This window comes from Humulus lupulus, chromosome 2 (assembly GCF_963169125.1).
Source record: "Humulus lupulus chromosome 2, drHumLupu1.1, whole genome shotgun sequence".
Lineage (NCBI taxonomy): Eukaryota > Viridiplantae > Streptophyta > Magnoliopsida > Rosales > Cannabaceae > Humulus > Humulus lupulus.
Genome location: NC_084794.1, coordinates 122724644 through 122751505, shown reverse-complemented (window position 1 = coordinate 122751505; position 26862 = coordinate 122724644). Strand labels below are relative to the sequence as shown.

At 33.7% G+C, this 26862-nt stretch overlaps 1 protein-coding gene across 2 annotated transcripts; it reads left to right on the top strand.

Annotated features, from left to right (window-relative positions):
* Positions 1-15288: 15288 nt before the first annotated feature.
* Positions 15289-20707, top strand: LOC133818448 (triacylglycerol lipase 2-like). Of its 2 annotated transcripts, XM_062251334.1 has the most exons (13): positions 15289-15567; positions 15668-15740; positions 16080-16144; positions 16737-16846; positions 17129-17240; positions 18541-18651; positions 18751-18891; positions 18992-19102; positions 19188-19331; positions 19416-19456; positions 19779-19858; positions 19945-20040; positions 20258-20707. In XM_062251334.1, exons 1-13 carry the CDS (start codon positions 15451-15453, stop codon positions 20572-20574), a joined length of 1518 nt encoding a protein of 505 aa, XP_062107318.1. In that variant the 5' UTR covers positions 15289-15450; the 3' UTR covers positions 20575-20707. The 2 variants fall into 2 exon arrangements, with proteins under 2 accessions (XP_062107318.1, XP_062107317.1); XM_062251333.1 differs by lacking the exons at positions 15289-15567; positions 15668-15740; positions 16080-16144; positions 16737-16846; positions 17129-17240 and adding an exon at positions 18093-18457.
* Positions 20708-26862: the final 6155 nt, after the last annotated feature.

The following is a 26862-nucleotide window of genomic DNA, read 5'->3' as shown; positions in this document are numbered from 1 at the left end:
CCCCAATTCAGACCAAATTCAATGTTAAGTCTAGAGCTTAACTAAGTTTCATTCTCAACAGAATTGACCATCAAAACATGTAAGTAACCTTAGCTCAATGAAGATTTCGAGCTTAGACTAGCTTTCCAGCACCCTTAGCTTATCTCCCCAAGTTCCCAGCTTTAGATTCTGAGTTTCACCACAAAAATTTGAAAGATTGGCTAAGTCCCCAAGAGAAGGAGAGGGAGCCGAGAGAGAGAATGACAGTGAGAAAGAGAGCTCAGAGTTTATTTCTTTTGTCTTTCCCTAGTTCTAGAGTCCATAGCTACTATCTAAGTTCAAGTCTATCCCCCAGCCTGCAAAATGTCTAAAATACCCTCAAGTCTATCTTAGGTCCTCTAGTGCCAACAAGGGCGACCCTATCATTTGCCACATCCCGCTGAATCCTCGAGTGTTCCTATGAATCCCCATTTAATCCCCGACATACTTATACAAACATTAAATCACTGCCTATTACCTAGTAATATCTGAACACGTACTACATTCGCGAAATACCCCTAGGCTCCTCCCAAGCTGGGTATTTGACCCCATTGTGACTTTTTCGCTATTCCGCTCCCTAGGACCATTTCGGATCCAACATCACAAATAAATCACAACACTCTTGTGGTATCAATCACAATATACACATATATCACATTTATGCCCTCAACAGGCTAAAATTACAAATATGCCCCTAATAACCAGATGGGGCCCACATGCATATTTAATTTATCTAATCATGCATTTATAATCACATAATCATTAAATTCACATATTAGCGTAATTAAATCAATTATTGCCCTCCTGGCATGCTAATTAATTCCCTAAGCCTTATTATCAAATTTGGGACGCTACGGACTCTCTTAGGCCGGCCTACGTTCCACACGCTTGATGTCGGCCTCGACGCCCTTAGGTTGGGCTTTATGATTAGATATAATCAAACATATAGATTTCATACTACACAATCAAATGCAGCATATACAAGCATGCCTAATCGAATAATCACATTTATAACACAGTCATATCCATTAACAGGGATCAAAGCCCCGATTACAACCCGGGTGCAGTTTTCTTACCTCGAATCCCGAGCAGATAGCATATGGTGATCCTGAGCACAATCCCTACTTTCGAACCCTAACAGTATAACCTAGTCACAACAAAATTATGGACAACCATCAAGCACTTAGACTATTTAAGAGCTTCAGGGTAAATTTCTAGCCTTTGGGATCTCGAATTCTACCAAACCTGATAGTAGAACCCTTCCCAAGCCTTTAGGTTTGAGTTCCCGAGTTTAAAAACCCCATTTGGGCAAAATCCTCCACTTGAGCTGCGGCGCCCCTCGCAAGCGTCGCGGCCCTCTACAAGCCAAATAGCCTATGCCCTCATTTCCCTAGACATGCACCGCGGCGCAGACCACCAAGTGTCGAAGCGCTAAGGTGATTCAGAGAACCACTCTAGCCTCTGAGTTCATGCGGGCTGCGACGCTCCAAGAATAGCGCTGCGACACAACCCCACGAACCTAGAAAACTTGCGATTTCTGAAATCATAAACCGGCCCGAAACCTTCCCAAAATAGCATTTCAACCTACTGCAACCATCAAAACAATACCAGCCACTCAGATAACACAACAAATAACAACCTGTAATCCTTTAGAAACCTCATTAAACCCAAAAAATCAATCATATGCTTAAAACTCAAGGAACAACTTAACCACCCAAATCCTTAACAAAATAAAGCTTAAAACCTTACCTCATCTATGTAGTTCTGACCCCAAGCTACTTCTAATCCCTAGCTCCAACCTTCAATTTTCCAAGCCAATCTCTCAAAGAAATCAAGAACCCCAACCAACTAAGAGGGAGGGAGAGAGAGAACGAAAGGGAAAAGAGAGAGTGAGCTAAGAGAAGTGTTTTTGTTCTGTTTAGTTCTGAAAGCTTCTCCCCAACTGACTAAGCTTATCCTAGGGCGTAGAAAAGACTAAAATGCCCCTACCCAAATGTTAGCTCCTTAATGCCTCCAGGGGAAAAACCGTCTCTTATCCCATTACTCACTAATCCTCAAATAACATCATAAATTCCTAATTAATCCCACTAATCTTCCAAACACTAATTTTTTTCCTCCCAATTATAATTCATATTCTAATATCCCTGGTAACTAACCAAATTACTAAAACACCTCTAGGCTTAACCCTAGCCGGGTATTATCCCCGATGTGACTTTTCCACTAAACTGCTCACTATGATCGCCTTGGGCCACACATCTCAAATATATCCACATAATATAACTCATATCATGATATAACTCATATAATTAATGTAATCATGCATGTATAATCACAATTAGCATATAAAAATCCAATTATGCCTTCCTGGCACAATAATCAAGGCACTAAGCCTTATTAGCAAATTTGGGACGTTACACAATACATGTTAATGTTTATCTAGATATCTGTATGATTTGTCTGGATTTTCTTGCTGAGCCTAGGCTCATGGATGCTTCGTGGTGCAGATAAGGGCAAAGGAAAGCTGGACCAACCATGAGCTGCAGAGTTGTAGGGGCAGCATGTACATACTCAGCCTACTCGGCCGCCACAGTCAAGATATTTTGAGGAGCAGGAGTCATTAGTTGAAAATTTCTGCTTAGGTCAGCTAAGTCTGTAATTTTGATAAACTTGTATTTTATTTAGAAACTTTTGGGATCCCTTGTAACTATTCAACCCTTTTTAATGAAAAGTTCGACTTCCCGGCCAAAAATCTTTTAATACCTAAATTGTCATTTAACCTTAATTACACTTTTAAGTCTAAATGACTCACTTAATGAGTTAAACACTATTTTTAACACACAGTGTGTAACGGTCTTGACTATTCAGGGTGTTACAAAATCCATGGTTCCATGATTTGAAATCATTGAGAATCACTTCGCTGGATTGACATTATTCTTTTATGATTTTATATGACGTAGTTGTATGAATAAGAGTTGTGGTGCAACTTGTGACATGTGTGCATGGCCCATGCACACGTGGGGTATGTTTGTTTAGTATGATTAGTCTTACATGATTTTAAGACGAACATTTCATTATGATTATAGGCTCGTTGTGAAGTGCCCAACACTTTATTTTTGCTTGGACTTGAGGTAAAGAAGCTAGCTAGAATTTTCTATGAATTATGTTATGCAAGGTATGACCTATTATGTTGCAAAAGTTATAGTGTTATAGAAAGTATAAGTTATGGTAAGCAAAAGTGTTATGAAAAGTATGAGTTACTATGTTATGTTATGGCTTGTTATATGTTTGCTTGTATATTGTATGAAAAAGCAGTAGGTTTTAAGCGTGATGAACGCAACACAACAAATGAGTTACTAAGGATATGACGTAACTCATAGGGCGGACGCGCCGAGGTTATTCGAGGACCAGAGTTCCTATTTACCTCATAGAGGAGGTCTTACTGGTTTATGCTTTTGTTGGCTACCTCACGATGTGACATGGACAACAGGGGTGCCATGCTCACATGAAGTATGAAGTATGATTATGATTATGAATATGATATGATTATGAAATGAATATGATATGGTTATGCTATGAGTTTTTTACGTTATATATGTAGCTTTCCTTGTGTTTCTTAAAACGGTTGTATTTATTTGTACTTCCTTACTGGACTTTTAACTCACCCCCTTACTTCCCCCTTTAAGGTAGGCAATAAGGTTTCTTTTTGGAACGCACAATGATGTGGGAAGTTCTGATGTCCATGCATGTATGACGCAGGGTGTCTTATGAGTGATTAACGATCAAGATGAGCGCCAAGAAAGATTATGAACTTATATGTTATGGTTTATGTTTTATATACGTCAGTGGGACTTTTTATTTATATTTTATTTTCAAAGACTGCATAAAGATGTTGGGGTTTTATTCCCTAATTAAAACTCAATTTCTTTGTAATTTCATTTTATTATTAATAAAAGAATAGAAATCAATTTTTGACTTGGTCAATCACTTTGTTCACATGTTTTATTTTCATGATTATTTATTTAATATAAACTTATGTTAAATCCCGAGCATATATCTAATCGTATTAATAGTGACGTAATCATAGTGGAATATAAATATGATTATATGTTCAAATATAAGTTAGTCCTAAGATTAGTCATTGCACAAGATTTACACTGACTTGCCAATCTACGATATAATCTACTTACACAGTGTAGTGTTGTGTTCTTTCCAGAACATTAGCAAAGTAGATAAGATCGGAGGTATTTGTTACATCGAACTGGACCGATATTGACAGTAGATAGGATAACGAAACATACTGTTATTATCTATTCTAGTCATATCATATAGTTGATCATAGGTCAATTCAATCTCAATTCTAAGTGGTTAGTATTCTAACTAATTGTATTATTTGAGTTCTTTGACTTGTTCATTACCAGCTTACCCTACGGACTAGCCCATACTTACATCTTGGGAACTTGGTAGTATAATTGAGTGGGAGTGTTAATCATAGATATGAACATCTATAGCTTCTGATGAAGAAGTGAAACGATGGTTTCCTTTTAGTTTGGTTCAAGGTGCTAAATGGTAGAGATCACATTTCAGTAATTAATATTACTTTACTGAAATATCATTTACAAGGAACTAAGTGTTTTAAAGATAAGATACAATGTAATGCCCTGGTTACTCCAAAACCGTTACTGTGGACTTTAAACAGTGCTTAACTCGCTAAATGAGTCATTTGGTTATAAACGTGCATCTAAGTGTTATTAATAGGCTAAGGTGAAAAATCTCGATTCAAAAGGAATGGATATATTTTATTTAAAACATAAAATTGTACATGGGCCCATAAAAGCGTTTACAAAGTTATTTACAATCCAAAATAATCATTACATTGTAAAAATTACAACCTGCCGACCTAAGCGACAAAATGTAGGATTATCCCCTAGTTCCTCTGAGAAACACCTTGGCCGTGGTGGTCAAGCGGCCGCATATGTACACATCGCCACCTAAGCTCTCCACTCAAGGCTGGGTGAGCTTTTCTTTCCCTTTACCTGCACCACATAGCACCTGTGAGCCAAGGCTCAGCAAGAAAACTTATTATTGCATGTATACAATATCAAGAAATGATTATAGTAATCATTATGGGGCTTGCAGCCCAATCAGATAAGTGAACATCACTAATGATTCTGGTAATCATGCTGGGGCTTGTAGCCCTAATTAGATAAGCGACTATTGAGTCACACGCTGTGCAGGTTAGTAATAAGTCAACCTCTAAGGATCTGTTCCCTGTATAGATGACTAGTAAGTCCATCTCTAGGGTTCTGCTCCTTAAATAGATGGCTAATAAGTCCATCTCTGGGGATCTGCTCCCAAGCCATGTGACATGTTGATCACCTTAGCCTTTTGGCTCTAGCTCTAGGCAACTACCTTTTAGACTAGACAAGTTCTTTTGTTTTCATCAAACTTAAGGTCGGTCAAGCATTTCAAGCTTATGTTGATAATGCTTATGTCGATTAGAACTAATCTTTTCAGCTTGCATTAGACACGCTAACACCGTCTTGACCCATAGGTCAATTCCATACGAACAATGCTCAATACCACTACCGAACTTGACTAATAAGTCACAGTTTCACAGTCAATACTAACACCATTGCCATTTCTGAGTAATAAGTCAATACCATTCACAGATAAGCAAGATTGATAAGCATTTGCAATGCAATCAATGTCCACATATAGAGCGCTCAACATGCCTCATCAATAACCATTCATGTCACATACTGGGTGTAGTTTTCTTACCTCTGGTTCGAGGGAGAAATAATAAAAGAACGACCTTGGAGAACGATTAATCCTTTGATCCCTTAGCGGTCACCTAGTCATAACCAAATATGGAATTTCATCAATAAAATCAATAATAAAAGGTTCATGATCTAAACCTCGTTCTCGGGACCTCGAATCCTACTAACACGGTTAATAAATTCAATCCTAAGCCTTAAGAATTGAAACCCCGAGCCTAAAACCCTAAAAAGTACCCAAAAGAATGCCCTAGAAAAATAGGGCAGCGCTACAGACAGGCAGCCATCCCTTGGACAGCGCTGTAGCGCCCTAAACTGGGCGTTGTAGCTCCAGAGCCAGAGTGTTCAAAATCTGGTTTTTTTTCCCCTTCGTGTTCTCCAAATTCCAAACCTCAACCAAACCCACAAATGAACCCAAAAACCAATTCTACATGTCTTAGACATCAAAACCCAATCAAACTTTCCCAAAAACCTCATTGAATTCCCAACTATTCAATCCAATATTTCAACTATAACCAACTGAAAAATAGGGCAAGAAACCAGAGAATTCATGGTTGAAACCTTACCTCAAACTCAGGATTAAACCCCCCTTCAATGGCTGAACACTAGCCTAGAACCTCAAGCTTTGATCTCCTAGCTTGAATCCTCAATTAGAGCTTCAAAATTTCGAAGGAAGAAGAAGAAAAAGGATGATCGGGAGGAAGAGGAGAGAAGTGCTCTGTTTTTGGTTAAGTTCATCTACAGCCTTCTAATTTAAATATAACCTAAGGTCAAATGACCAAAATGCCCCCCATGCCTAATTATTTCCTTAACAGCCCCTAAGGGCAAAATCATCCTTTCCCGTCTACCCCGTTAATCTTAATTAATGTAAAGAACGCCCTAGACTAGTACTTAATAAAACATTCACATATCATTGGTCCATAAAGAAAACCATTTTTTATAAAGGTCTCAGTGGGGACTTGCTTAAAACAATGCAAGTTGGGTCCATTAGTTTAAAAAGAAAATATGAGTTTTTATGCAAAGTTCAAAAGAAACAAAATTAAATACTTAAGTCCCACTGATAATTTAGAAAGTCTCTTAAAACATAACATAATTAAAATGGTGTCCTAAAGTGATCGTTTATTACGTCCATAGGATACCCCACGCCATACACCCTACGACGATAGAACTCCTCACGTCACCACGCGTGCCACAAAGAAATCCTATTTGCTACCTGGAAGGGAAAGTAAGGGGGTGAGCTAAAAGCCCAGTAAGGAAGTACAAACAATAAGCAAGTAAGGATACAACAAATACAAACACTATCGTTCATCTTAAACATCATGACATCATAGCATATCATAACATTATCCTAATATAACATCATAGCATATCATAACATTATCGTAACATATCATCATAGCATATCATAACATTATCGTAACATAACATCATAGCATATCATAACATTATCGTATCATAACATCATAGCATATTCATACAACACTCATGGTGAACATGGCTCGCTAACTTGTCCATGTCACCCTATGAGGTAAACAAGAGTCTCTGGTCCTTGAATAACCTCGGCGCGTCCGCCTTAGGAGTTACGTCTTTATATCCTTAGTAACTTGGGTTACGTCTTTATATCCTTAGCAACCCATTTGATGTGTCGCGTTCATCACGCTAACATCCATTTATAAACATAGGAGTTACGTCTTTATATCATTAGTAACTCATTTGATGTGTCGCGTTCATCAAGCTAACATCCATTCATAAACATATCATATTCATACAAGCCACATATCATCACATTATGACATTCATAATTCATAACGATTCATTCATACAACAGTCTTACCATTCATAGCATAAAATCATAGAATCTATCTAACTTCCTTACCTCAGGTCCGAGCTAAGAAATTTCACAACCTCTCAACGAGCCTATACCATAACCAAAATAACATTTCTTAGGTTCATAAAATTACTATTTTGCCCTTTCATACTACTCATGTGTGCATGGGTCATGCACACATAATAAGAGTTACACATAACATGCAATAATTATTAACTGCACATAAGGCCATAAAAGAATAATACTCATTTTACCTATTTTACGTGCATGATCTTTCTATAAAAATTACATGGTTGAATAATAAACATAATTTTGGACGTAAAAGTGGATTTGCATGTAATATGCATACGTGGGAACATTGCGTAATTGTGACGTTTTAAAAACGATAATTCTACATGTCTTACTTCTATCGTTTTTAAAAATTAATAAACTTATAACATGCTTTATGTTGACTGCGTTTTTAGCCAACGACATGAGAACGTCAAATACGACGAACCTTCAAGAGAATGTAAACGACAACAGACGGTATAAACAAGAAAAGTAAATAACACACAGGATTTTTATAGTGGTTCAGCCCCGATTGTCGGTAATAGCCTAATCCACTTAGAGTTGTGATTTATAAATCTATACTCAAGATCAGATGGACTGAGCCAACTGAGTTTCTTCAGTACAGATTGTGAAAATACAAGTATTCTCTCTAATTTCAGCACTTTCTCTCTCTAGAATAGACAGTCCCAATTTTCTCTCTCTAGAAAGAAGAAGCAGAAGGAGAGCCCTTCTCTCATCCCATAAGCTCTCTATTTATAGAGATGGGATCATCAACTGATATCCCCTTATAATAGGGATATTTTATTATATTTATTACATTTATATTACAAATAAACATTCAAAATTCGAAATGTAACAAACTCCCCATTTGTGGGAAGAATGAGAGATTCCCGCGTATGTTGTTGAAGTTGTGTCTGACTTAGTCTCCTCTAGCTAGTTGGTCCACCTCCTACTCACTACCCATGCAAGTGTGGTTGAACATGCATGGTGGTAGGATATGCATGGTGGTAGGACATGTTTTTGGTGGGTTGAACGTGCATGGTGGTAGGAGATGCACTTCTATCCTCTAACATGCACTCTCCTCTAGCATGCCATGTTCCTCCTTGAACCAATCTCCTTGGCTTCTCCTCGGACCAAGGTGGTCCGAGGCAACCTCCTTGGCACCTCACCTTGAACAACATTGAGGCAACCTCACCTTGGACAACATTGAGGGAACCTCACCTTGGACAACATTGAGGCAACCTCACCTTGGACAACATTGAGGGGACCTCACCTTGGACAACATTGAGGCAACCTCCTTTAGCATCTCCCAAACATGTCCGATCGAACATTGTATAGACTTTCCTTATGAAAGTCTAAGTCTCCATTCTCTTGCATGAGACTCCTCCTCCTTAGCTATTTACCTTGGACACGTTCGAGCCAACACTTAGAAAACCTTGGGAGGCTTACCTCCTACACACCCTTGGGGTCTCCTAGGACCACACCCTCCTTGGGGTCTCCTAGGACCATTCCCCTTAACTCTCCTAGAATGCACCTTCCTATTTTTTGGGTATAACACTTTATTTTTCTTAAAATTTCTAGGTTGATTAAATTTCTCAAAACATTATTTTATTTTATAAAATAATTTTATTTAGCTTAAAAAAAAGTAAAATATGTGACAATTAAATAATCACTTTTTAACTTTTTAAACCAAATTTTCAGCCACTATTTAATTTCTTTAAAAATCACAAATAAATTGATTCTAAATATTTTTCTCAATCAAAATAAAGAAAAATCATAACTTATCAAAATATGCATTCATGCCATATTAAAATACCACTTTTAATATTACCATAATTTAGGGTATTAATTTTATTTCAAATACTCATCAAAATCATTTTATTGAAACACTTCACATTTTTTTTACAAAAATTCCAGCAACCATTTTTTATCTTTAAAAATCACCATATTCAATTTAAAACCTCATATTTTTCTAAAAATACAATAAAAATTCTGTAGGTATTTATTTGAGTAAAATATCATTTTATTGTGACTTAAAATACACTTTTTAATTTCATAAAATTAACATAACATGAAGGACATTACTTATGCATGCAAATCATTTTTTTTATCAAACTTTTACCCAATTATTTACAAAAAACAACAAGCTTAATTTCTCATGAAATTCATCTTTTATCTCAAAATTTCACATAAAATCATACATGTCCAAAATCTCATCATGCTCTTTTATTGAATAATTCTAAGAGTATTACTAACACATATTCACATGAAATCTTATAAAATCTCTTCTTCTTTTTTTTCTATTCCATTGAATCTACACATGAAATCCAACAAAACACTAACAATAACAATAACATACATTAATTTCATAAACACCATATATTCACATATGCCTTTATATTAACCTAACATGTTTCTATCATTATTTTCATGCATTTTATAATTTATTCATTCACAATATCACATGCATCCTATCAAAATTTCATGGATCCAAATAGCAAGATTTCCAATTATCATTTTACCCAAATTGCATAGGTCCTAAAACATGGATCTAATATATTGAAAATCATACAACATTAAACAAAATATAAGACGATCCTTAGGTATGCCTAAGCCGAAATCCCCATATTGCATTCATAAATTACCACTAATCATTATACATAGAAAATCAACATTATCAAAACTCTTTTATACATCAAACCATAATACCCTTCATGCAAATCAAACAACTCATTATCAACAAGATATCAAGAACACAAAGTACCCATTTTTCCTACCCAAAACATAAATCCCCTTTAACCATAATCCCTATAATAATCTATTCATCAAAACCAATAATCACAAAATTTAGGGAGGGATTTCAATACCTCTTCTTGATAGAAAATCAAGAATCCAATCCAATCAAGAATCCAATAACCTCCTTGCTCAAACCCTAGGGGTTGTATATTTTGAATAATCAAGATGGAGAAGAAGATGAACAATGTTAGAGACAACCCAATCAAAATACTAGATTAATCATAAGGAAAACAACCAAAAACCTTACCCTAGCTTGAACCCTTTTTCTTCTTCTTCTTCTTCCTTTCTTCTCTCTAGAAAATATGGTAGCCCTTCCTTCTCTCTAGCACGCCACTCTCTCTCTGTCTCTGTGTCTCTCTGTCTCTCTATCTTCTCTCTAGCTCACGGCCAAATGGCCTATTTTCTCCATAACCCCTTTTTTAATTCCCATTTTCCCCATAAAGCCATTACTAAAATAATGGTAATTTCCCTAATTCATTCTTCAATTAAGCCTAAAATCCTTCATAATAAAAGTTGATTTATTTGAATAAAAATGGTCAAATTTTCCCTTACCCAATATGTGCTAAAATTCTCCAAAATCATCTCTTAATTGATTGAAAAATATAAAGGAAATAAATCACTTCATTTTCCCACACCAAACCGTCCACTCTTCCCATTTCCCTTTTTATTATTATTTTATATTTAATTAATCTAAATTACTCAATTATATCAAATAAAAAGAAATTATAAAATGTGTAGAAAATCCACACATGTGCATCTTATTACTATATACTTGCACGCACTAAATCACTAGGGTGCATCACTATCTACCATGCACCTTAGTGCATTCAACCAAATCTCACATAATCACATCAATTGTCACACTTATTTAAAATGTAACACTAATAGTAAAATAAACATGTTACACAATTATTCACTTATTAAAATAAATAACCAAACAAACAATTAACAAATTTAAATTCAAAAAGATTATACCAAACAATTCTAATAATTAAATCAAACAATCAAATAAAAGAAACAACAACTAAATAAAATAAACAACATTTAAATAAAACAATTCATCACACTTAACATTTAAATAAAATAAAACACAAAATTTAAATAATCTAAAAAAAAATTGGTGCACTACAATTAATGTCCTCCAATTCTCATTATTCCCGAAATTCTCAAATAATAATAAAATCATATCCCATTACCCTTTAATTCACGGTAATGTACTAAGCATCAAATTACCCCAAGACTCACCCCGAGCCTGGAAATTAACCCCGTTACGACTAAACTGCTAACTTACATTCTAAGATCGTCTCATGCCGAAAGGCTCGAACATATCCACAAAATAATATGGCCTCATCCATAGATCACCAACATGCATGAAAATATACAAATATGCCCTCAACGGGCCAAATTACCAAAATACCCTTATAATGAAAAGTGGACCCACATTCATGCATTTCATCATATAATAATATAATTCACATAATCATGAATATAATAATTTAATTGCATAATAAATCAATTATGGCCCTCACAGACTCCTAATTTAACCATTAAACCTCATTAGGGATTTTGGGGCATTACATTACAATGAGAGGTAAAACGGTATTTTAGTCCCATCTCATTGTAGACCGTCTATAGAGGATTGAGTGACAATTATGGTTGTAATAATGGATAATTAATAACATATATATATTGCTTATAGAGTGTTCTATAAATTCAAGAGTACAATTCTGAGTCTTTAGTGGAGTCATGAGGAATAAATAAGTTAGTAAATTTATTTGTTAAATTTATGATAACTTATTGGAGCTTGATTTCATAGGCCCATGGTCCCCACTGTACCTTGGATAAAATCATCTAGATAGTTTCAATTAATTGATTTAATTATCAAAGTTGACCAGATCAATTTTTGATAGTTTCAGAGAGTTATGTAATTTAGAAGAAAAAAAAATTATGGCAGATTTATTAATTAAGATTAATTGGTGTCTAAATGAATAAATATGTTTAAATCAAGGTTCAAATTAAAAATAATTAATTTGATAAATAATTTAAATAATTATTTAATTAATTAAATCAATAAAAAATAATACTGGCCTTGATTTTAAGTCCAATGGGCTTATAATTAAATGAGAAATTTCATGGGCCTAAAGCCCATAATAATTTCGACCTAGGGCTGATAATTGTCTATTATTTTATTGAGTTTTTTTAATTAAATAAGTGATCTAATTGAGTCTATAAAAGGAATACCAAGTGGGAGTTGAAAAAATATTACAGAAAGACTATCTAATAGAAAATCAGAAGATCTATTCTTGATATTCTAGGTTTTAGATTCTCTCTACAGCATAAGTCATTTTCTAAGCCTTAATATTCCTTTCTCTTCTTCTCTCTATATCTATCTCATGTGTAGATAATTACCCACTCTAGTCTAAGTGATTCTAAGGATACTTTGGAAGGTTGTGAAGAAAATTGAAGATTAGTTCAGTTTCTTGGTGATACCCTGTGACAGAAATGATATAAGGATTAGATAAACTAAAGGAATGACTCAATCATTCCGCTGCGTGACTCAATCATTCCGTTGCGTATAATGTAAGTGTTCTTATCATTATTTTTGTATGAATTCAATTTTAGAAACATGTTCTAAGTTGTCTTATATTATTTTGTTTAATATAAGATTTACATGAAAATAAACAAGATCCTATATAAGTTTTCCCAACAAAAGATACTGCAATTTTATTTTAAACTATTGGGCCCAGATTGTATGTTTTATCAAGACTCCACTAATCATTTTCTCTAAAATGGCATTTTTCTAAAAAATATGGTATTTTTCTAATAAATATGAGTTGAGCGACGTTTTTACAAAGTAAATAGATTAGGGTGTTCTTACACTTATGCCACAAATATCCCAAAATAAAAATAAAGAGTAACACATGCTTTGTATGTATTTTACCCCTAGTATAAAGATATGCATGATTGTAAATTTGGTATATATTCCACATATGTACTTTTAAAAAGATGTATATACATTATTTTTTTTTAAATAAAAAGAAAAAAGAAAAAGAAAAAGAAAAAGAAAATGATACTGTATTTTTTATTTTTTTTTAATAAATAGTAAAAAATTTATAAAGCATAGAAAGTGTATTTTTTTTTTAAAAAACCATAAAAATAATATAGAGGCCAAAAAGTAAATGATAAATGACATTAGAATAACTTACATTACTTTACAAAAATATGCGAAAAACAAGTTAGTTTCTATATTTATGGGCATAAAACTTATCTCACAAAATATGATAATTCTAGCAAAAAAAAAAAAAGTTTAAAATATGGGAATCCCGCAAAATACTATAAACAAAATATCATAAACAACAATAGCAACCAACCATTTTCTCTCTCTCTCTCTCTCTCTCTCTCTCTCTTCATTTTCTATCACAACAATAGCAACCAACCATTTTCTCTCACAACAATAGGAGCTCTCTCACATCGGCAACCAAAAACAGACGTCGTACTTCCGGTCACCGCCGACGCCATCTCCAATTCATCTTGTTCTTCACATTCTTCTTCTTCTTCTTCTTCATGTTCTTCTTCTTTTTCTTCTTCGTCTTCTTTGTTGTTTCAGATCTAGTTTTTTTTTTTCAAACCTGTCTAAGTAATCAGTTACTGTCATGATCTGGTTTTATTTTCAGATTTGAGTTTTTTGTGGACCTAGCTGTAACCAGTTACCTTATTCAATCTCATTATTCTTTCTCTGGTTTTAATGTTATTCTTTTTTCTATTTGTTATTCTTCTTCTTTTTCACAACTGATTTTGCATTTTATATATAATTTTACACTTCAAATCTGATTATTTTTCTTCTAGCCCAAACTATAATTGGTTACCATCACAATTTGTTTAGTTTTTTCTGTTCAAATCTGATTTTTTTTCCAAACATCTTTAAGTAACCAAGTTCCATAGCGACTAATTCTTTTTATTCATATTTAATTTTTTTTAGACCTAGGTGTAACCAGTTACGATAATGATCAATTTATATTTTTTTGTTTAGATCTGATTTTATTTTCACATCTGACTAAGTAATCAGGTACCATGGCAACTGGTTCTTTTTTTTTAGATATGATTTTTTTTTTCAAAACTATTTGTAACCAGTTACGATTATGATCAATTTAGATATTTTGTTTGGATCCTATTTTTTCCAAGTCTGACTAAGTAACTAGTTACCATCGCAACTAGTTCATTTTTTTCAGATCTAATTTTTTTTTTCAGACCTAGCTCTAACTAGTTACCTTCACGATCAATTTAGTATATTATTTTAATATCAGTTTTTTTTTCCAAATCTTACTAAGTAACCAGTTACAATTCAATTGGTATTTTGATAATGGTACATTACTGAAAAAATCAAAATTATTTTTATAGTTGTAACCAGTTACCACCACACCACTTAAAAATAAATTGATTTTGATAGTGGTAACCAATTACCACATATCAATAAAGAAAAATTGACAATAGCATATGATTACTACCGCATAAAAAAATCAAAATTGTTTTGATAGTGGTAACTGGTTACTGCGTAGAAAATGTCGACGAAAATAAAAAAAATTGAAGAAAAAATAAATAGAAATAAAAAGCATGGTAAAGAATGCCTCACTTTTTTTTTCTTCAAAAAATAATGTAAAAAAAAGTTTTATAAAATATAAATGATAAAAAAAATATTACAAATAAATTAAAATTATAAAATAACATCAAAACATATCAAAATTCTTTACTAAAACTGCATAAAAATAAAATATGGTATAAAAATATATGAAAAAAAAACTCCAACAAAAAAAAAAAAATGCCATATAGGTGTAATTTTCTTAAACAAATACAAAATGGAGATGTTTGTGGTTCTTTTTCCTCGACGGAAATTTCTGGTTAGTCTCTTGGAGTCTGCTCTCCTCAATTGGAGAGATTCCCGATGATCCCTTTCTGACCAACTCGACTGGGTTCTCAGTAGGATCCACCATGAACCGATTTCGAGCTTCACGTACTTCGGTTTCAGGCTCCGCCGCCGTTGCCCAGTTGAGGAAGAAAGCTTTCAATTCATGGGCGGCTATTCAGGATACATTTTTCTCAACCAAAGTACCTTCTTTCTCTCATCAACCTCGCTTATATATGTACAGTGCTTTCTTTCATTGATTTTATTCAGCGATTTATAGGGTTTTTATTATATTTATTACAGGATATATTTGAAAGGCATAGGGTGGTGTTTACAGTTGGCACCTCTATAGCATCAGTAGCCACAGCGTGGTTTGGTATGTTTCCCGTGTATTAGTACTGTGATCTCCTTTTCAATTATCAGTTATAGTTGGTTTTTAAAGGTTTATGACATAAAGGGTCTTACTGAATTTTCACAATTTATAAGGAATTTTTTTTTTAAGGGGATGGGATGGGAGAAATGTTGAAAATCTTTCAATTTTATGTGAATTCAGGGAGGTTCTCGAGCCGTATTTAGAAATTTCAAGTATGTTGGAAATATATTTACTTGAGCATTATGCACTGAGGTGAAGGTTTTTTATTTAACTGCGGTCGTTCTTCACTAAGTGTTACAGCTGAAATTTTTCATTTGTTAAATGCTTTTTGATGGGGTGCAGGGTATTCTTTACGCCACCTACACGATTCAAAAGTTGATCAAAGGCTTGAATCAATCGAGAAAGCTGTAAGCAAAATATTAGACCTTTCTTTAATTGTTACTTCTGCTGTTGGTTGAAATTTTGGTATGGTGTATTTTTCTTACATTTAATACGGAAAGCCTTAAAGTTACATTTTGAACAACCCCATCACGTAAGGAAAGCAAAAAAAGAACTTCTATTTGTTTGTTTTTTTTTTTTTTTGAGTGTGTGCCCGATTGGAATACTTTTAGTTTATAGCCAAACATTTTCTTTTTTGAATTAAACACTGTATTATTGATGAAAAGAATGATACAAACTGAAGCACCAACTTACATAGAAAGACAAAATACAATAAAACACAAAACATCACAAGAAAACCGGCCACTCTTCATAATCCAAACATTGTACTGTACCATGTTATAGTATTTGTACACAATTTTTTGTTTTAAGTAAGAAAACAGGCTTTGTGTGAACATTCCTCAGTTATGTATTTTTGTCTGCAGCCTGTAAGGCTGAAACTCATTTCTTTGTTTCTTTGGCTTATTTCTGAGTTGCATTTTTTAAATATGTTTTATTGCCCTCTTCTTTTAATGCTGTTATATACTTGGATCTTGCTGTGTTATTACATGTGTATGACAGATGAAAAACAGTCATCTTAGTGGACATTCAGAGATTAGGAAGATTGTTGATTCCAGAGGTTTTAGCACACCTTCTTGTGTAGCCACTGCTGGAACCACTTTAATTATTGGGTTTGTTCCTGTAACTTGTTTCTTCTGCATATGTTTTTACTTCACATTTTCTTATAGATAAAGTTGAAACTACTCATGGTTTTGGGATATAGCTAACCTCATCATATTGCAATGTTAAAACAATCTTATGTAATTTGAGTTCCATAAGAGGGGCTTAATACTTTTTTTTTTCCATTGTATAGATTGTTTAGAATATGCTCTTATCGCAGGCCGAAAAGTCAACCTCATTATGCATGTAACTAAAACAAGCAAGGATTATCTCACTGGCATTCTCACTTGCAGGTATGGCTTGGGTTGGCGAGGTGGAAGATGGTATGCGAATAGAAAATTCAGAAAAGAGCAGATGAAAATGCTAGGGCAACTAAAACCTAGGAGATGGCAGTTTCTTGGACGGGTAAATCCGAGAGCATTGCAGCTCCAGCTCCCAACATTCCTTAAAAAACCGTCGGCCAGATCTAGAGCTGCAGAAACTGCAACCAAAGTACCTGAAAATATGAAAGATGTTCCTATCTCTTGCAGTTCTGGAGGAACCCCTTCCTCTTATTAAATTAACATATAGAATGAAAGGAATTACATCATATAGATTGGTTAAAGGAAAAAAATACTATCTACACTACAGCCCGTTTGAGATAGTCTATTAGTACTGTTATCTGTTTTGGGAAAGGAGGATATAAACCCTCAGTTTTGAGCTCTCTTAGAGTTGCTTTTTCATGAATTTACGTTTTTCACTCTTTTGTGACTGTAAATACAATTTTGGGGGATAGAAAGTTGCCCATGAGGCACTGGATTTCCATTTGATTGTAAAAATATTTGACTTTATCATTCACACATTCATTGGGTTGGTCAGGCTTGCAACCTCTTCAATAATCTATCCAATTGGAGACTTCGTTTATATTATTAAGTTTTTTCTCATACAAAACTTTACATTAGAAATGATACAGATTTCTGTCTCAGTTCATTTTCTTGCCCGTAACCTAAAATGTCTAAAAGAAGAAGTGGAATGGGAACCAGTCAAAGTAGTTTCGTTAAAATGAACATGTAAAAATTTGCCACCACAATGGCTTTTTGACGCTCTATACCAAGTGAATGAGTTTATTTGCTTGAATTATGGATCCATGGCAGAAACATATTCAAAGTGTTCAATATAGAGAGATTTTTTCAATTTTACTTGGTTTGTATTGCCTTAGGGACAAGGTGTGTCCCACTAGATGCCCTAGTTTAAAGTTAAACCGCTTGTACAATTTGATTGTTGACGGGAAAAGGGTCTATGATAATCAGCCCCTAAGTCCTCATGTGAGTACCCATTTTTGTTTTTATCTGTTTATTTTTTATTTTTCTTGGTATTAAATGACAGAACCTTGATTAAAGTTGGCTGTACCGAGACACCAATCCTAGAAAGCCATTTTAAAACATATTATGATGGCCAATGTTTTAACCTCAATCATTCTAGTTTTCCTGTTTGCTGTGTCAGAAGTTGCAAGAGGATCCAGAACAAAGCTAGCTCCAGTCCATGGCCCGGGTCGCCGTTTTTCTGCTTTGAAACCTTCTGGGGATGATGGCATTTGTTCTTCTATGGTGGAGAAACAAGGATATGTTTGTCAAGAACACACGGTTCTATATCTCAACTTATTGCCCTTCAATTAATTCTGCACAGTATCAGATTATGTTGACTTTCTTTTCTTGATTTATTCTAGGTGACCACTCAAGATGGGTACATTCTTAGCATTCAGAGAATTCCAGGGGTACTGCCAGAGGGCAAAGCAGAAAACAGTATACCTGTTCTTCTGCAACATGGTGTTCTGATGGTTGGTATTTTCTTTAATTTAAAGCTAATCATACATCTTTTGATCAAATGTTATTAGTATGAAATTCAATACTTTCTGGAATTGTTCTTACATACGTAGGATGGAGTAACATGGCTGCTACTCCCTCCACACCAGTCGTTGGCATTTCTCTTGGCAGATAATGGATTTGATGTATGGATAGCGAATACTCGTGGAACAAAATACAGCCGCGGCCATGCATCGCTCACTCCTGAAGATGGGGTTTATTTTCTTTCTCGACATCTTATTAACCATCCTGAATTCTTGTTGCCCTTTTGGTCCCTACTTTTCAATGTTGATAAGTTTTTATTTATTATTATAGTCTTATTGGAATTGGTCATGGGATGAATTGGTGGCTTATGATCTCCCAGCTACACTCCATTATGTGCATGATCAAACAGGACAGAAGCTGCACTATGTTGGGCATTCACTGGTGATTTGTTATAATCTGTTTTTGTTGGGATTAATTTGCTTCAAACAATAGGTAAAACATCCAACTCTGGAATTTCTTTGTGTAGGGAACTTTGATGGCTTTGGCTTCTTTTTCCAAAGAACAGCTATTAAATATGTTGAGATCAGCAGCTCTTCTTAGCCCAATTGCTTATGTGGGTCAGTTGACCTCACCCCTTGCAAGAAATGCTGCCGAGAACTTTATTGCCGAGGTTAAACAATAACTGACTCTTTAAATTGTTTCAGTTATCCAAAAGAGTAACTTCTTGACTACTTGTATTATCATCTTGAAACAGACGCTGTACTGGTTAGGCATTCACGAATTTGTTCCAAGAGGGTAAGAGAGCTTTTAAACCTTGAATTTTCCACCTCACTTCTGTTCATACTTTTTAGTATAGAAATGTTAATGCTTGTTTATACTTTAAGAAACTTGCTTGTGCTTCTATACAAGTCTCCTTTTGAAATGTCATCTAGTGATATTTTATCACCTAATGTTTATTTGATACATTGCAAAAGCCACTCAAATCTAGCTTAAGTAGTTGCGTGCATTAATGCGTGTGAGTGTTTGATGTTGGGTTCAAATCCACAATATAATGGTCAATTTTGATTGAACTCCGTTTCCAATTGTTTCTGTCTCCTCCCTGGATCAATGGGAGTAGGGAGGCTGTAATGAAACTTCTTAGAGATATCTGCAAGAAACCAGGCATTGACTGCACCGACTTGTTGACCTCGTTCACAGGTAGTAAAGTTCGTCCCAATCTTCTTGTTAGTTATGAAGAGGAAAATTTGTTGTCCAACTCTGACATTAGAGTCTTTGCCCTACAGGAGTAAATTGCTGCCTGAATTCTTCCATAGTAGATATTTTTCTAGACCACGAGCCTCAGTCAACAGCAACCAAAAACATGATCCATCTGGCTCAGAGTAAGCAGTTCCACTTCATGATTTTTGAACCATGAGTGCTAGACCATCTTAAATTTAGATTAAACCAAGACCAACCATAGTAAACATGTCTAAACATAAAAAATAAGCAACAATCAGACAAGTATTAGGAACAACTCGCGTTAATCTTAGAAAGCCAAAAAAGGCTGTTTAGGAACTGATGAAGAAACTAATTCGTTTGGTGTGGACCTTGAAATAGTGATAAGAGATGGAACGATCACGATGTTTAACTATGGAACCGAAGATGAGAACTGGAAACACTATGGGCAGCCTAATCCACCAGTCTACAGGACCAGCATTCCAAATAACCTTCCTCTCTTTGTCAGCTATGGAGGGAGAGATGCTCTCTCTGATACCAGAGATGTAAGACTTCTGTTGGACAGTCTCAGAGATCATGAACGCGATAAGCTTGTGGTTCAGTACAGAGAAGATTATGCTCATGCTGATTATGTAATGGGCCAAAATGCTAAGAAAGTTGTTTATGATCATCTGATAGCCTTCTTTAGGCTTCAATGAGGGTAGTACTTGTATAAAAAGAACGTTATTTCTCTTGACCAAATTTTCTCTTAGTTTAGTCTCATCACTACCATAACTCAGTGTTATTGTCAACATAATCCAATCTAATTATCAAATCTAGTCTTGATACAAATTTAAGGGGTTGCTTACTTTTTTTACTCTTGCATTGAAATGATGTTTTTCACGATTTACAAATTGATATCATCATTTGTTAATTGTATTCAAATTTGCTCCTTTTGACATGGTTATCAATTTGAGAACCAAGTTTCTTAAAATTGAAACTTAAATATTTTATGAATATCTAGTCTTGTAACTTGTGTTGTGAACCTCTGCCTTAATCACAGACTTTATAGTTTTTAGTAAAAATAAGGTGCCACCGTTTGATTAATTTTATTTAGAAAATTTATTAATTTATTTTTATTATGCTTTGTAGTTGTTATATAAATTTTAAATAAATAAATTATCTCATCTATTATAAAAGAATGAAACAAACATATTTTAAATTTTTTTTTAACTAAAATATTGTTTATTATTAAAAATAATAAAAAATATGATAATTTTTATTTAAAAAAAAATACAAAAATCGTTAAACCAATGTGTTAGATACACAATTTTTATATATATAAAGATATAATTATAGTTTTAAAATTAAATACTTTTTCATTCTAATTTTTTTTAGAAAAAATACTTATGAATTTCAATATAATAAAATATTGAAAAAATTATAAATTAAAACTATGAATTTAAAAAGTTTATTTGATCAATATTTTACTTATTTAATTTAAATTTTTTTAAAGCAAACACAAAATTATATGTAAATATATATTATTTAATTAATTATGGCTAGAGCAATTAAAATAAGTAATTTGTTATAAAAAAACTAAATGACAAAATAAGAATATATATATATATATATATTTATGTCTTATCTCATTATCACATATATATTTATGTCTAACAAAATATGTTAAATAATAAAATAAAGAATTAATAAAAGAGATAATAAAATAAATTTAAAAACATAAATATTTTTTCGATTATAATTTTGAAAACATACTGATAGAATAATTTGCATACTTTAATATGAAACTTTAAAATATTTGATGAGAAATTCTTATGATTTATTTATTAGTTTTTAATTTTTTTACCTTATTCAGATGATTTTATTATTATTTTTTAAAATTTATTTACTTTATTTAAATTACTTTAAAACAAAAGTTAGAAAATAATAAAAGAAACAACAATTTTCCATCAAGATACATTTATATTTATATATTATAATATATATAAAGATATGAGTAAATTGTAAGTGGTTCAGTTTGTATAGTTGAGAATGTGATTAGAATATTTATAGGCTATTTTCTACGAGTGCAAGATGACACTTTTGGGTGAAGTAGCAAGTAGTCCAATCGGTTTGCTCGTCTTTAGCTTCCGTTGCAGCAGCTGGGGACGTCATCCCTTCTTCTGTGGCTGCTAAAATTGACGGTGCTCTCAGAGATTTTTGGTGAGGAAGTACTCGAGGTCAAAAGAAAATGCATCTCACTAACTGGCGCTCTCTTTGTAAACCAAAGCTTGCATGGGGGCTTGGATTTAGAAGTACCGTTGTCTTAAATAGAGCTTTTACAGCTAAGAGAGCTTGGTCTGTGGTTATTGATCAGTGTGGCCTCTGGAACACTTTGGTAGAGGCCAAGTATGTCAAAGGCAGGAGTTTTGTGGATCTGCAGATTAACAAACAAGACTCTCTGATTTGGATGAGTATCTTGAAGGCTGGAGAGAATGTGGTGAAAGGGATGTGTAGGAAAATTGAGAATGGGAGGTCAACTTCGATTTGGTTTGACAACTGGGTTCTAGGTAGTTGCCCTAAACCTATCCCCGAGCGGAATGCGATGGATGGAGTTAGTTTGGTTATTTTATAACTAACTCTAACTGGAATATTCCCAAGCTAAGGGAGTGGTTTTCGGGAGAAGATGTGAATCGGATTGTCAACATTGTGCTGCCTCAATCTCCTTAACCTGATTCATGGATATGGAACTTGGAAAAAACAGGTTTATTTTCTGTGAAATCGGCATGCCGAGTAGCTCAGGGCCTTCATGATGTTATCCAACACAATGACAAGGCTTGGAAACTTATTTGGGGATCTAGGCTTCACAACAGGTTCAAATACTTCTGGTGGAATATCATATCAAACAATTTGAAGACTAAAGCTCGGCTTCCTTTCCTCCAATCGGAAGAGAGCCAAAATTGTCTTCTTTGTGATGGGGCAGTGGAAGATTCAATGCACCTTTGTTGGAAATGTCCTTGGGCGGCAACAATTTGGTTCTCTACTTTATGGGGTATTCGATCTCAATCTCTATGATTCAATGGATGGGAAGATTGGCTAACTTTCTTTAAGGAAGAACACCAGACCAGACACCCTTCCATTCCAGGAATTCTTGATTGGAGCCTCTGTCATTATAGACACCATATGGAAGGAAAGGAATGCGATTCTCTTTGACAGAACTCCAACTGACGTCCATCCGTTAGGCTCCTTGATTAGGAAGCGTTATGATGAGCATGTGAGTTCCTTTCGGGAGGTAGGTTGGACGTTAGGCACACAAGAATGGTACCCTCCTCTTAATGGTTGGATCATTATCAATTCAGACGTGGCAACTAGAACTAATGGATCAATGATAGCGATAGTTGCAAGGAATCATGAAGTCAAAGTTGTGTGTGCCTTCACAGAATGGATTCCCCAGGACCAATCCTGCAGTGGGAGAAGCCTTGGTGATCAACAAAGAAGCTGATTTGGCTATCCAAAAATATTGGGAATGGTCATTTTCCAGTCAGACTGCTTGGAGGTAGTAAAGGCTTATACAGGGGACAATCCTACTGATGTCAATGCTTCCTTGGCCAATCTCAAAGAGATGTTTCTTGCATAGGCTCGTCTTCTCCACAATTGAGTCTTGGAAAAAACTGACCGCAAATGGAACTTTGGAGCTCATAATCTGGCTAAGTGGAGTATGCGGAAGAGAATCTCAGGAACCATTGATCTTGGACATGTTGATAAAGAGGTCTTTAAGGACGATGTTGAACTGGTTTACAGATGATTTCTCTGTTTTGGCCGATTGTTGTTTGTTTCCTTCCTTTGTTTTTTCTTGTTTTTTTTTTGTCTGGCTTCAGTTTTATGGTGTGTTTGTAGAACTTTTTAGATGCACTATCAATTTTTACTCTCAAATTACAATTACACACATAGATAAGTAATTTTAGATAATTTTAAGTGACGACTACATAATATATACCATGTGTGTAATTTAAATATACAAATTAAGAGTGCATGTATTAAAATTGTTTATTTATTTATTCTTAAAAATTTGTTATTGAAAAGTCCATAAAACTCGGACTTCGTTTAATTTTGTGTCAAATAAGAAAGAAAAGAAAAACATCTTATATCCAAGATATAGCTCTTCAATTGCTATTATTCACCATAGAAGTCATTAACTTAACAATAATAAATCTATTTAAACATTCTTAGCTTACTGTAACCTGAATACAATTTCCACGAAAAGCTTTTTCATTTAATATTGTTATATTATTTTATAATATAATGTAATTATATTATATTATAATATAATGTTTTAGATTAAATAAATGTCACAAAGTGTCACATATTGTAACATATAATAGAGAGTTACAATATTTAGTTATATGAGATATATCCAAATAATGTAACATATTTGGTGTTACAAATTTGTAACTTCCAAATATTACCATTTATTGTGTAAATTTGGTGTTATACAATATTGAGATGAATTTCATAAAGTCATTTGAGAAATGGCGGTTAGAGAAATGATTTTAACTCCAATAATATGTTTTGAGGGTTACAAAATCATTTGGGAGAGTTTGGAACCGTTTGGAAAAATAACACAAAATTTTGTGCCAAAAATGGTCAGTAGCCGCAGCCTGTGGGATAGAGAGTAGTGGCTGCGGCCACTAATGTCTCTGCCCACGGCCACAGGCCAAAACTGACAATTTTTTTAGTTTTTTCAATCTTTGTTGAACGGCTCAAAAAACTCAAATAACTCTCAAATCTCATTTTTAATTCCATATTAATCCAATTAAACATTGGTAACAGTCATGGAGGTTGGTAGAATTTGAAATTCAAATGGTATCTCTAAACTCCATAAATAGGAGCATATAGCTCACTTGAAAGACACAACATTTCTATCAATTAGAACACTTGGCTAGAAACACATTGAGGTTTGATAATTCCATAAAGCATTTCCTTTAATCTGAGAGATATCTCTTAGTGCTTGAGTTAGGGGGAAATAAACTTTTGGACAAAGATTTTAAACTTTGTTCAAGTTGGTGATCCCTATCCCTCTTCACTTAAGTTGTGTAAGTGAGAGTTTACTTGTGTTTCTGTTCTTACATTTTATTCTATTGCTTTTCTTCTTATTCTCTTGTTTTATTTACTTGTAACTTTTGTTTAGAGTTGTAATCTTCTCTTTTGTTTCAAACACATTTACTTGTAATCTTTTGCTTAGAGTTGTATTTTTCACTATTCTATTCTTCTTCTTCTTCTTTTTGTTTATTTGTACTTTCAGTTATAGAGTTATAACATTATTTAATCAATCTATATTTATTTATAATATATTGCCTAGAGTTGTAATCTTCTTACCTATTTCCATTGAGGCAAAACTATTTTTCCTAACAAATATAATATAAGAGAGCTATATTAACACATTATAAAATTATATACACAACTCAAATTAAATTGATCACATCTTATATTTAAAAAATTAATTTATTTATAATTACACATTTTATCTTTTTTAATATGGTGATTCTATATACATGTATCTTTTATCTCTTCCAATCCATTTCTAAATGAATTTACTTATAATTACACACTTTATCTTTTTTAATAGGGTGATTCTATATACATGTATCTTTTATCTCTTCCAATCCATTTCTAAATGAAATCCTTCATAATTATTTTAACATCTAAAATTGTTTTAGAACACATTTGCCTAGAATATATATTGTAGGGGAATGATTTTTCAGAAAAGGAGTAGAAGATTAAAAGTCAAGGCAGTTATAAGAGAGATAAACTTTTTCCCGCGTGACTGACTTGGAATTTAAAAAATGGGACCGGTAATAAATGCTTGGCAGGAACCTAAGCATGTGTTCGGCTTGGGGCAAAGTATTGAGCATAACAAATCAAGCAGAATAAAAATTGCCTTTATCCATTGTTGAATAATGCAAATGGATAAAGGCAAAGGGCAATAGTAGGGGAATGGTTTTCTCAATAAATTACGTGATATAAATTAAGTAAAATGCATTGTTTTATTTAATAGCTTGAGAAGAGTTGGATTGAAAAAAGAAGAGCTCCAAATGAGCTCATTGCAGAGCAGAGCTCCAAATGAGTGCATCGAAGAGCAAAGCTCTAAATGAGCGCATCAAAGAGTAGAGCTCAGAATGAGCTCATGGAAGAGTAGAGCCCATAATAAACTCATCAAAGAGAAGAGCTAGCAGGAGCTTATTTGTAGAGCAGAGTTCGACATAACTTGTTTAAATTGATGAGCTTTGAGCTTAGAATGATTGAATAAGATTGATGAACTCTGAGCTCAAAGTGATTGAACAGATTAATGAGCTCTGAGCTCAAAGTGATTGAACAGATTGATGGGCTCTAAGCTCAAGGTGATTGAACAGATTGATGAGCTCTAAGCTCAAAGTGATTGAACAGACTGATGAATTATGAGCTCTGTAATGCCCCGAAATTCCTAATGCAGTTTAATGGCTGGATTAGTAGGCCATGTTTAACGCCCAAACATGACTTCCACTTAGCGGTAGTCGTAGCATAGATGGGCGGTCGATTCCACAAGGAGGTAAAGAAACAAGTTAATCAATAAATAAATATTAGAGATAAATAATATGAAGAAAATGGAACAAGTGATATTTTTGTTGTTTTTTTTTTTAGATTTAAAGATTAGAAATAAAGATAGATTAAAGTGTGATGTAACAATAGGTAACAAGTAGGAAGGATCAAGAATCACCAATATGCATACTTATTTATTTGGATATTTGATTCACAAAAATTACACAAATGGATAGTTCACATCCCAACTATTCATTTGGAAGATTTAACATTGATGCACAAATATATTTTACAAAAATGTACTCAAGTGATTATTATTCTTTACCATGGAAAGATGAGATAAATCTTATGAGAAATCTAAAAATGACATTATACCATTGGCAATAATGCAATAAAAGATTTGACATAAAACCTAACACAAATACTACTTT

Coding starts and splice junctions, on each gene's coding strand:
- LOC133818448 (XM_062251334.1), top strand. CDS start 15,451: ATGAACCGATTTCGAGCTTCACGTACTTCGGTTTCAGGCTCCGCCGCC. Junction 15,568..15,667: donor ATACATTTTTCTCAACCAAA/GTACCTTCTTTC, acceptor TATTTATTACAG/GATATATTTGAAAGGCATAG. Junction 19,103..19,187: donor ACTATGTTGGGCATTCACTG/GTGATTTGTTAT, acceptor TTCTTTGTGTAG/GGAACTTTGATGGCTTTGGC.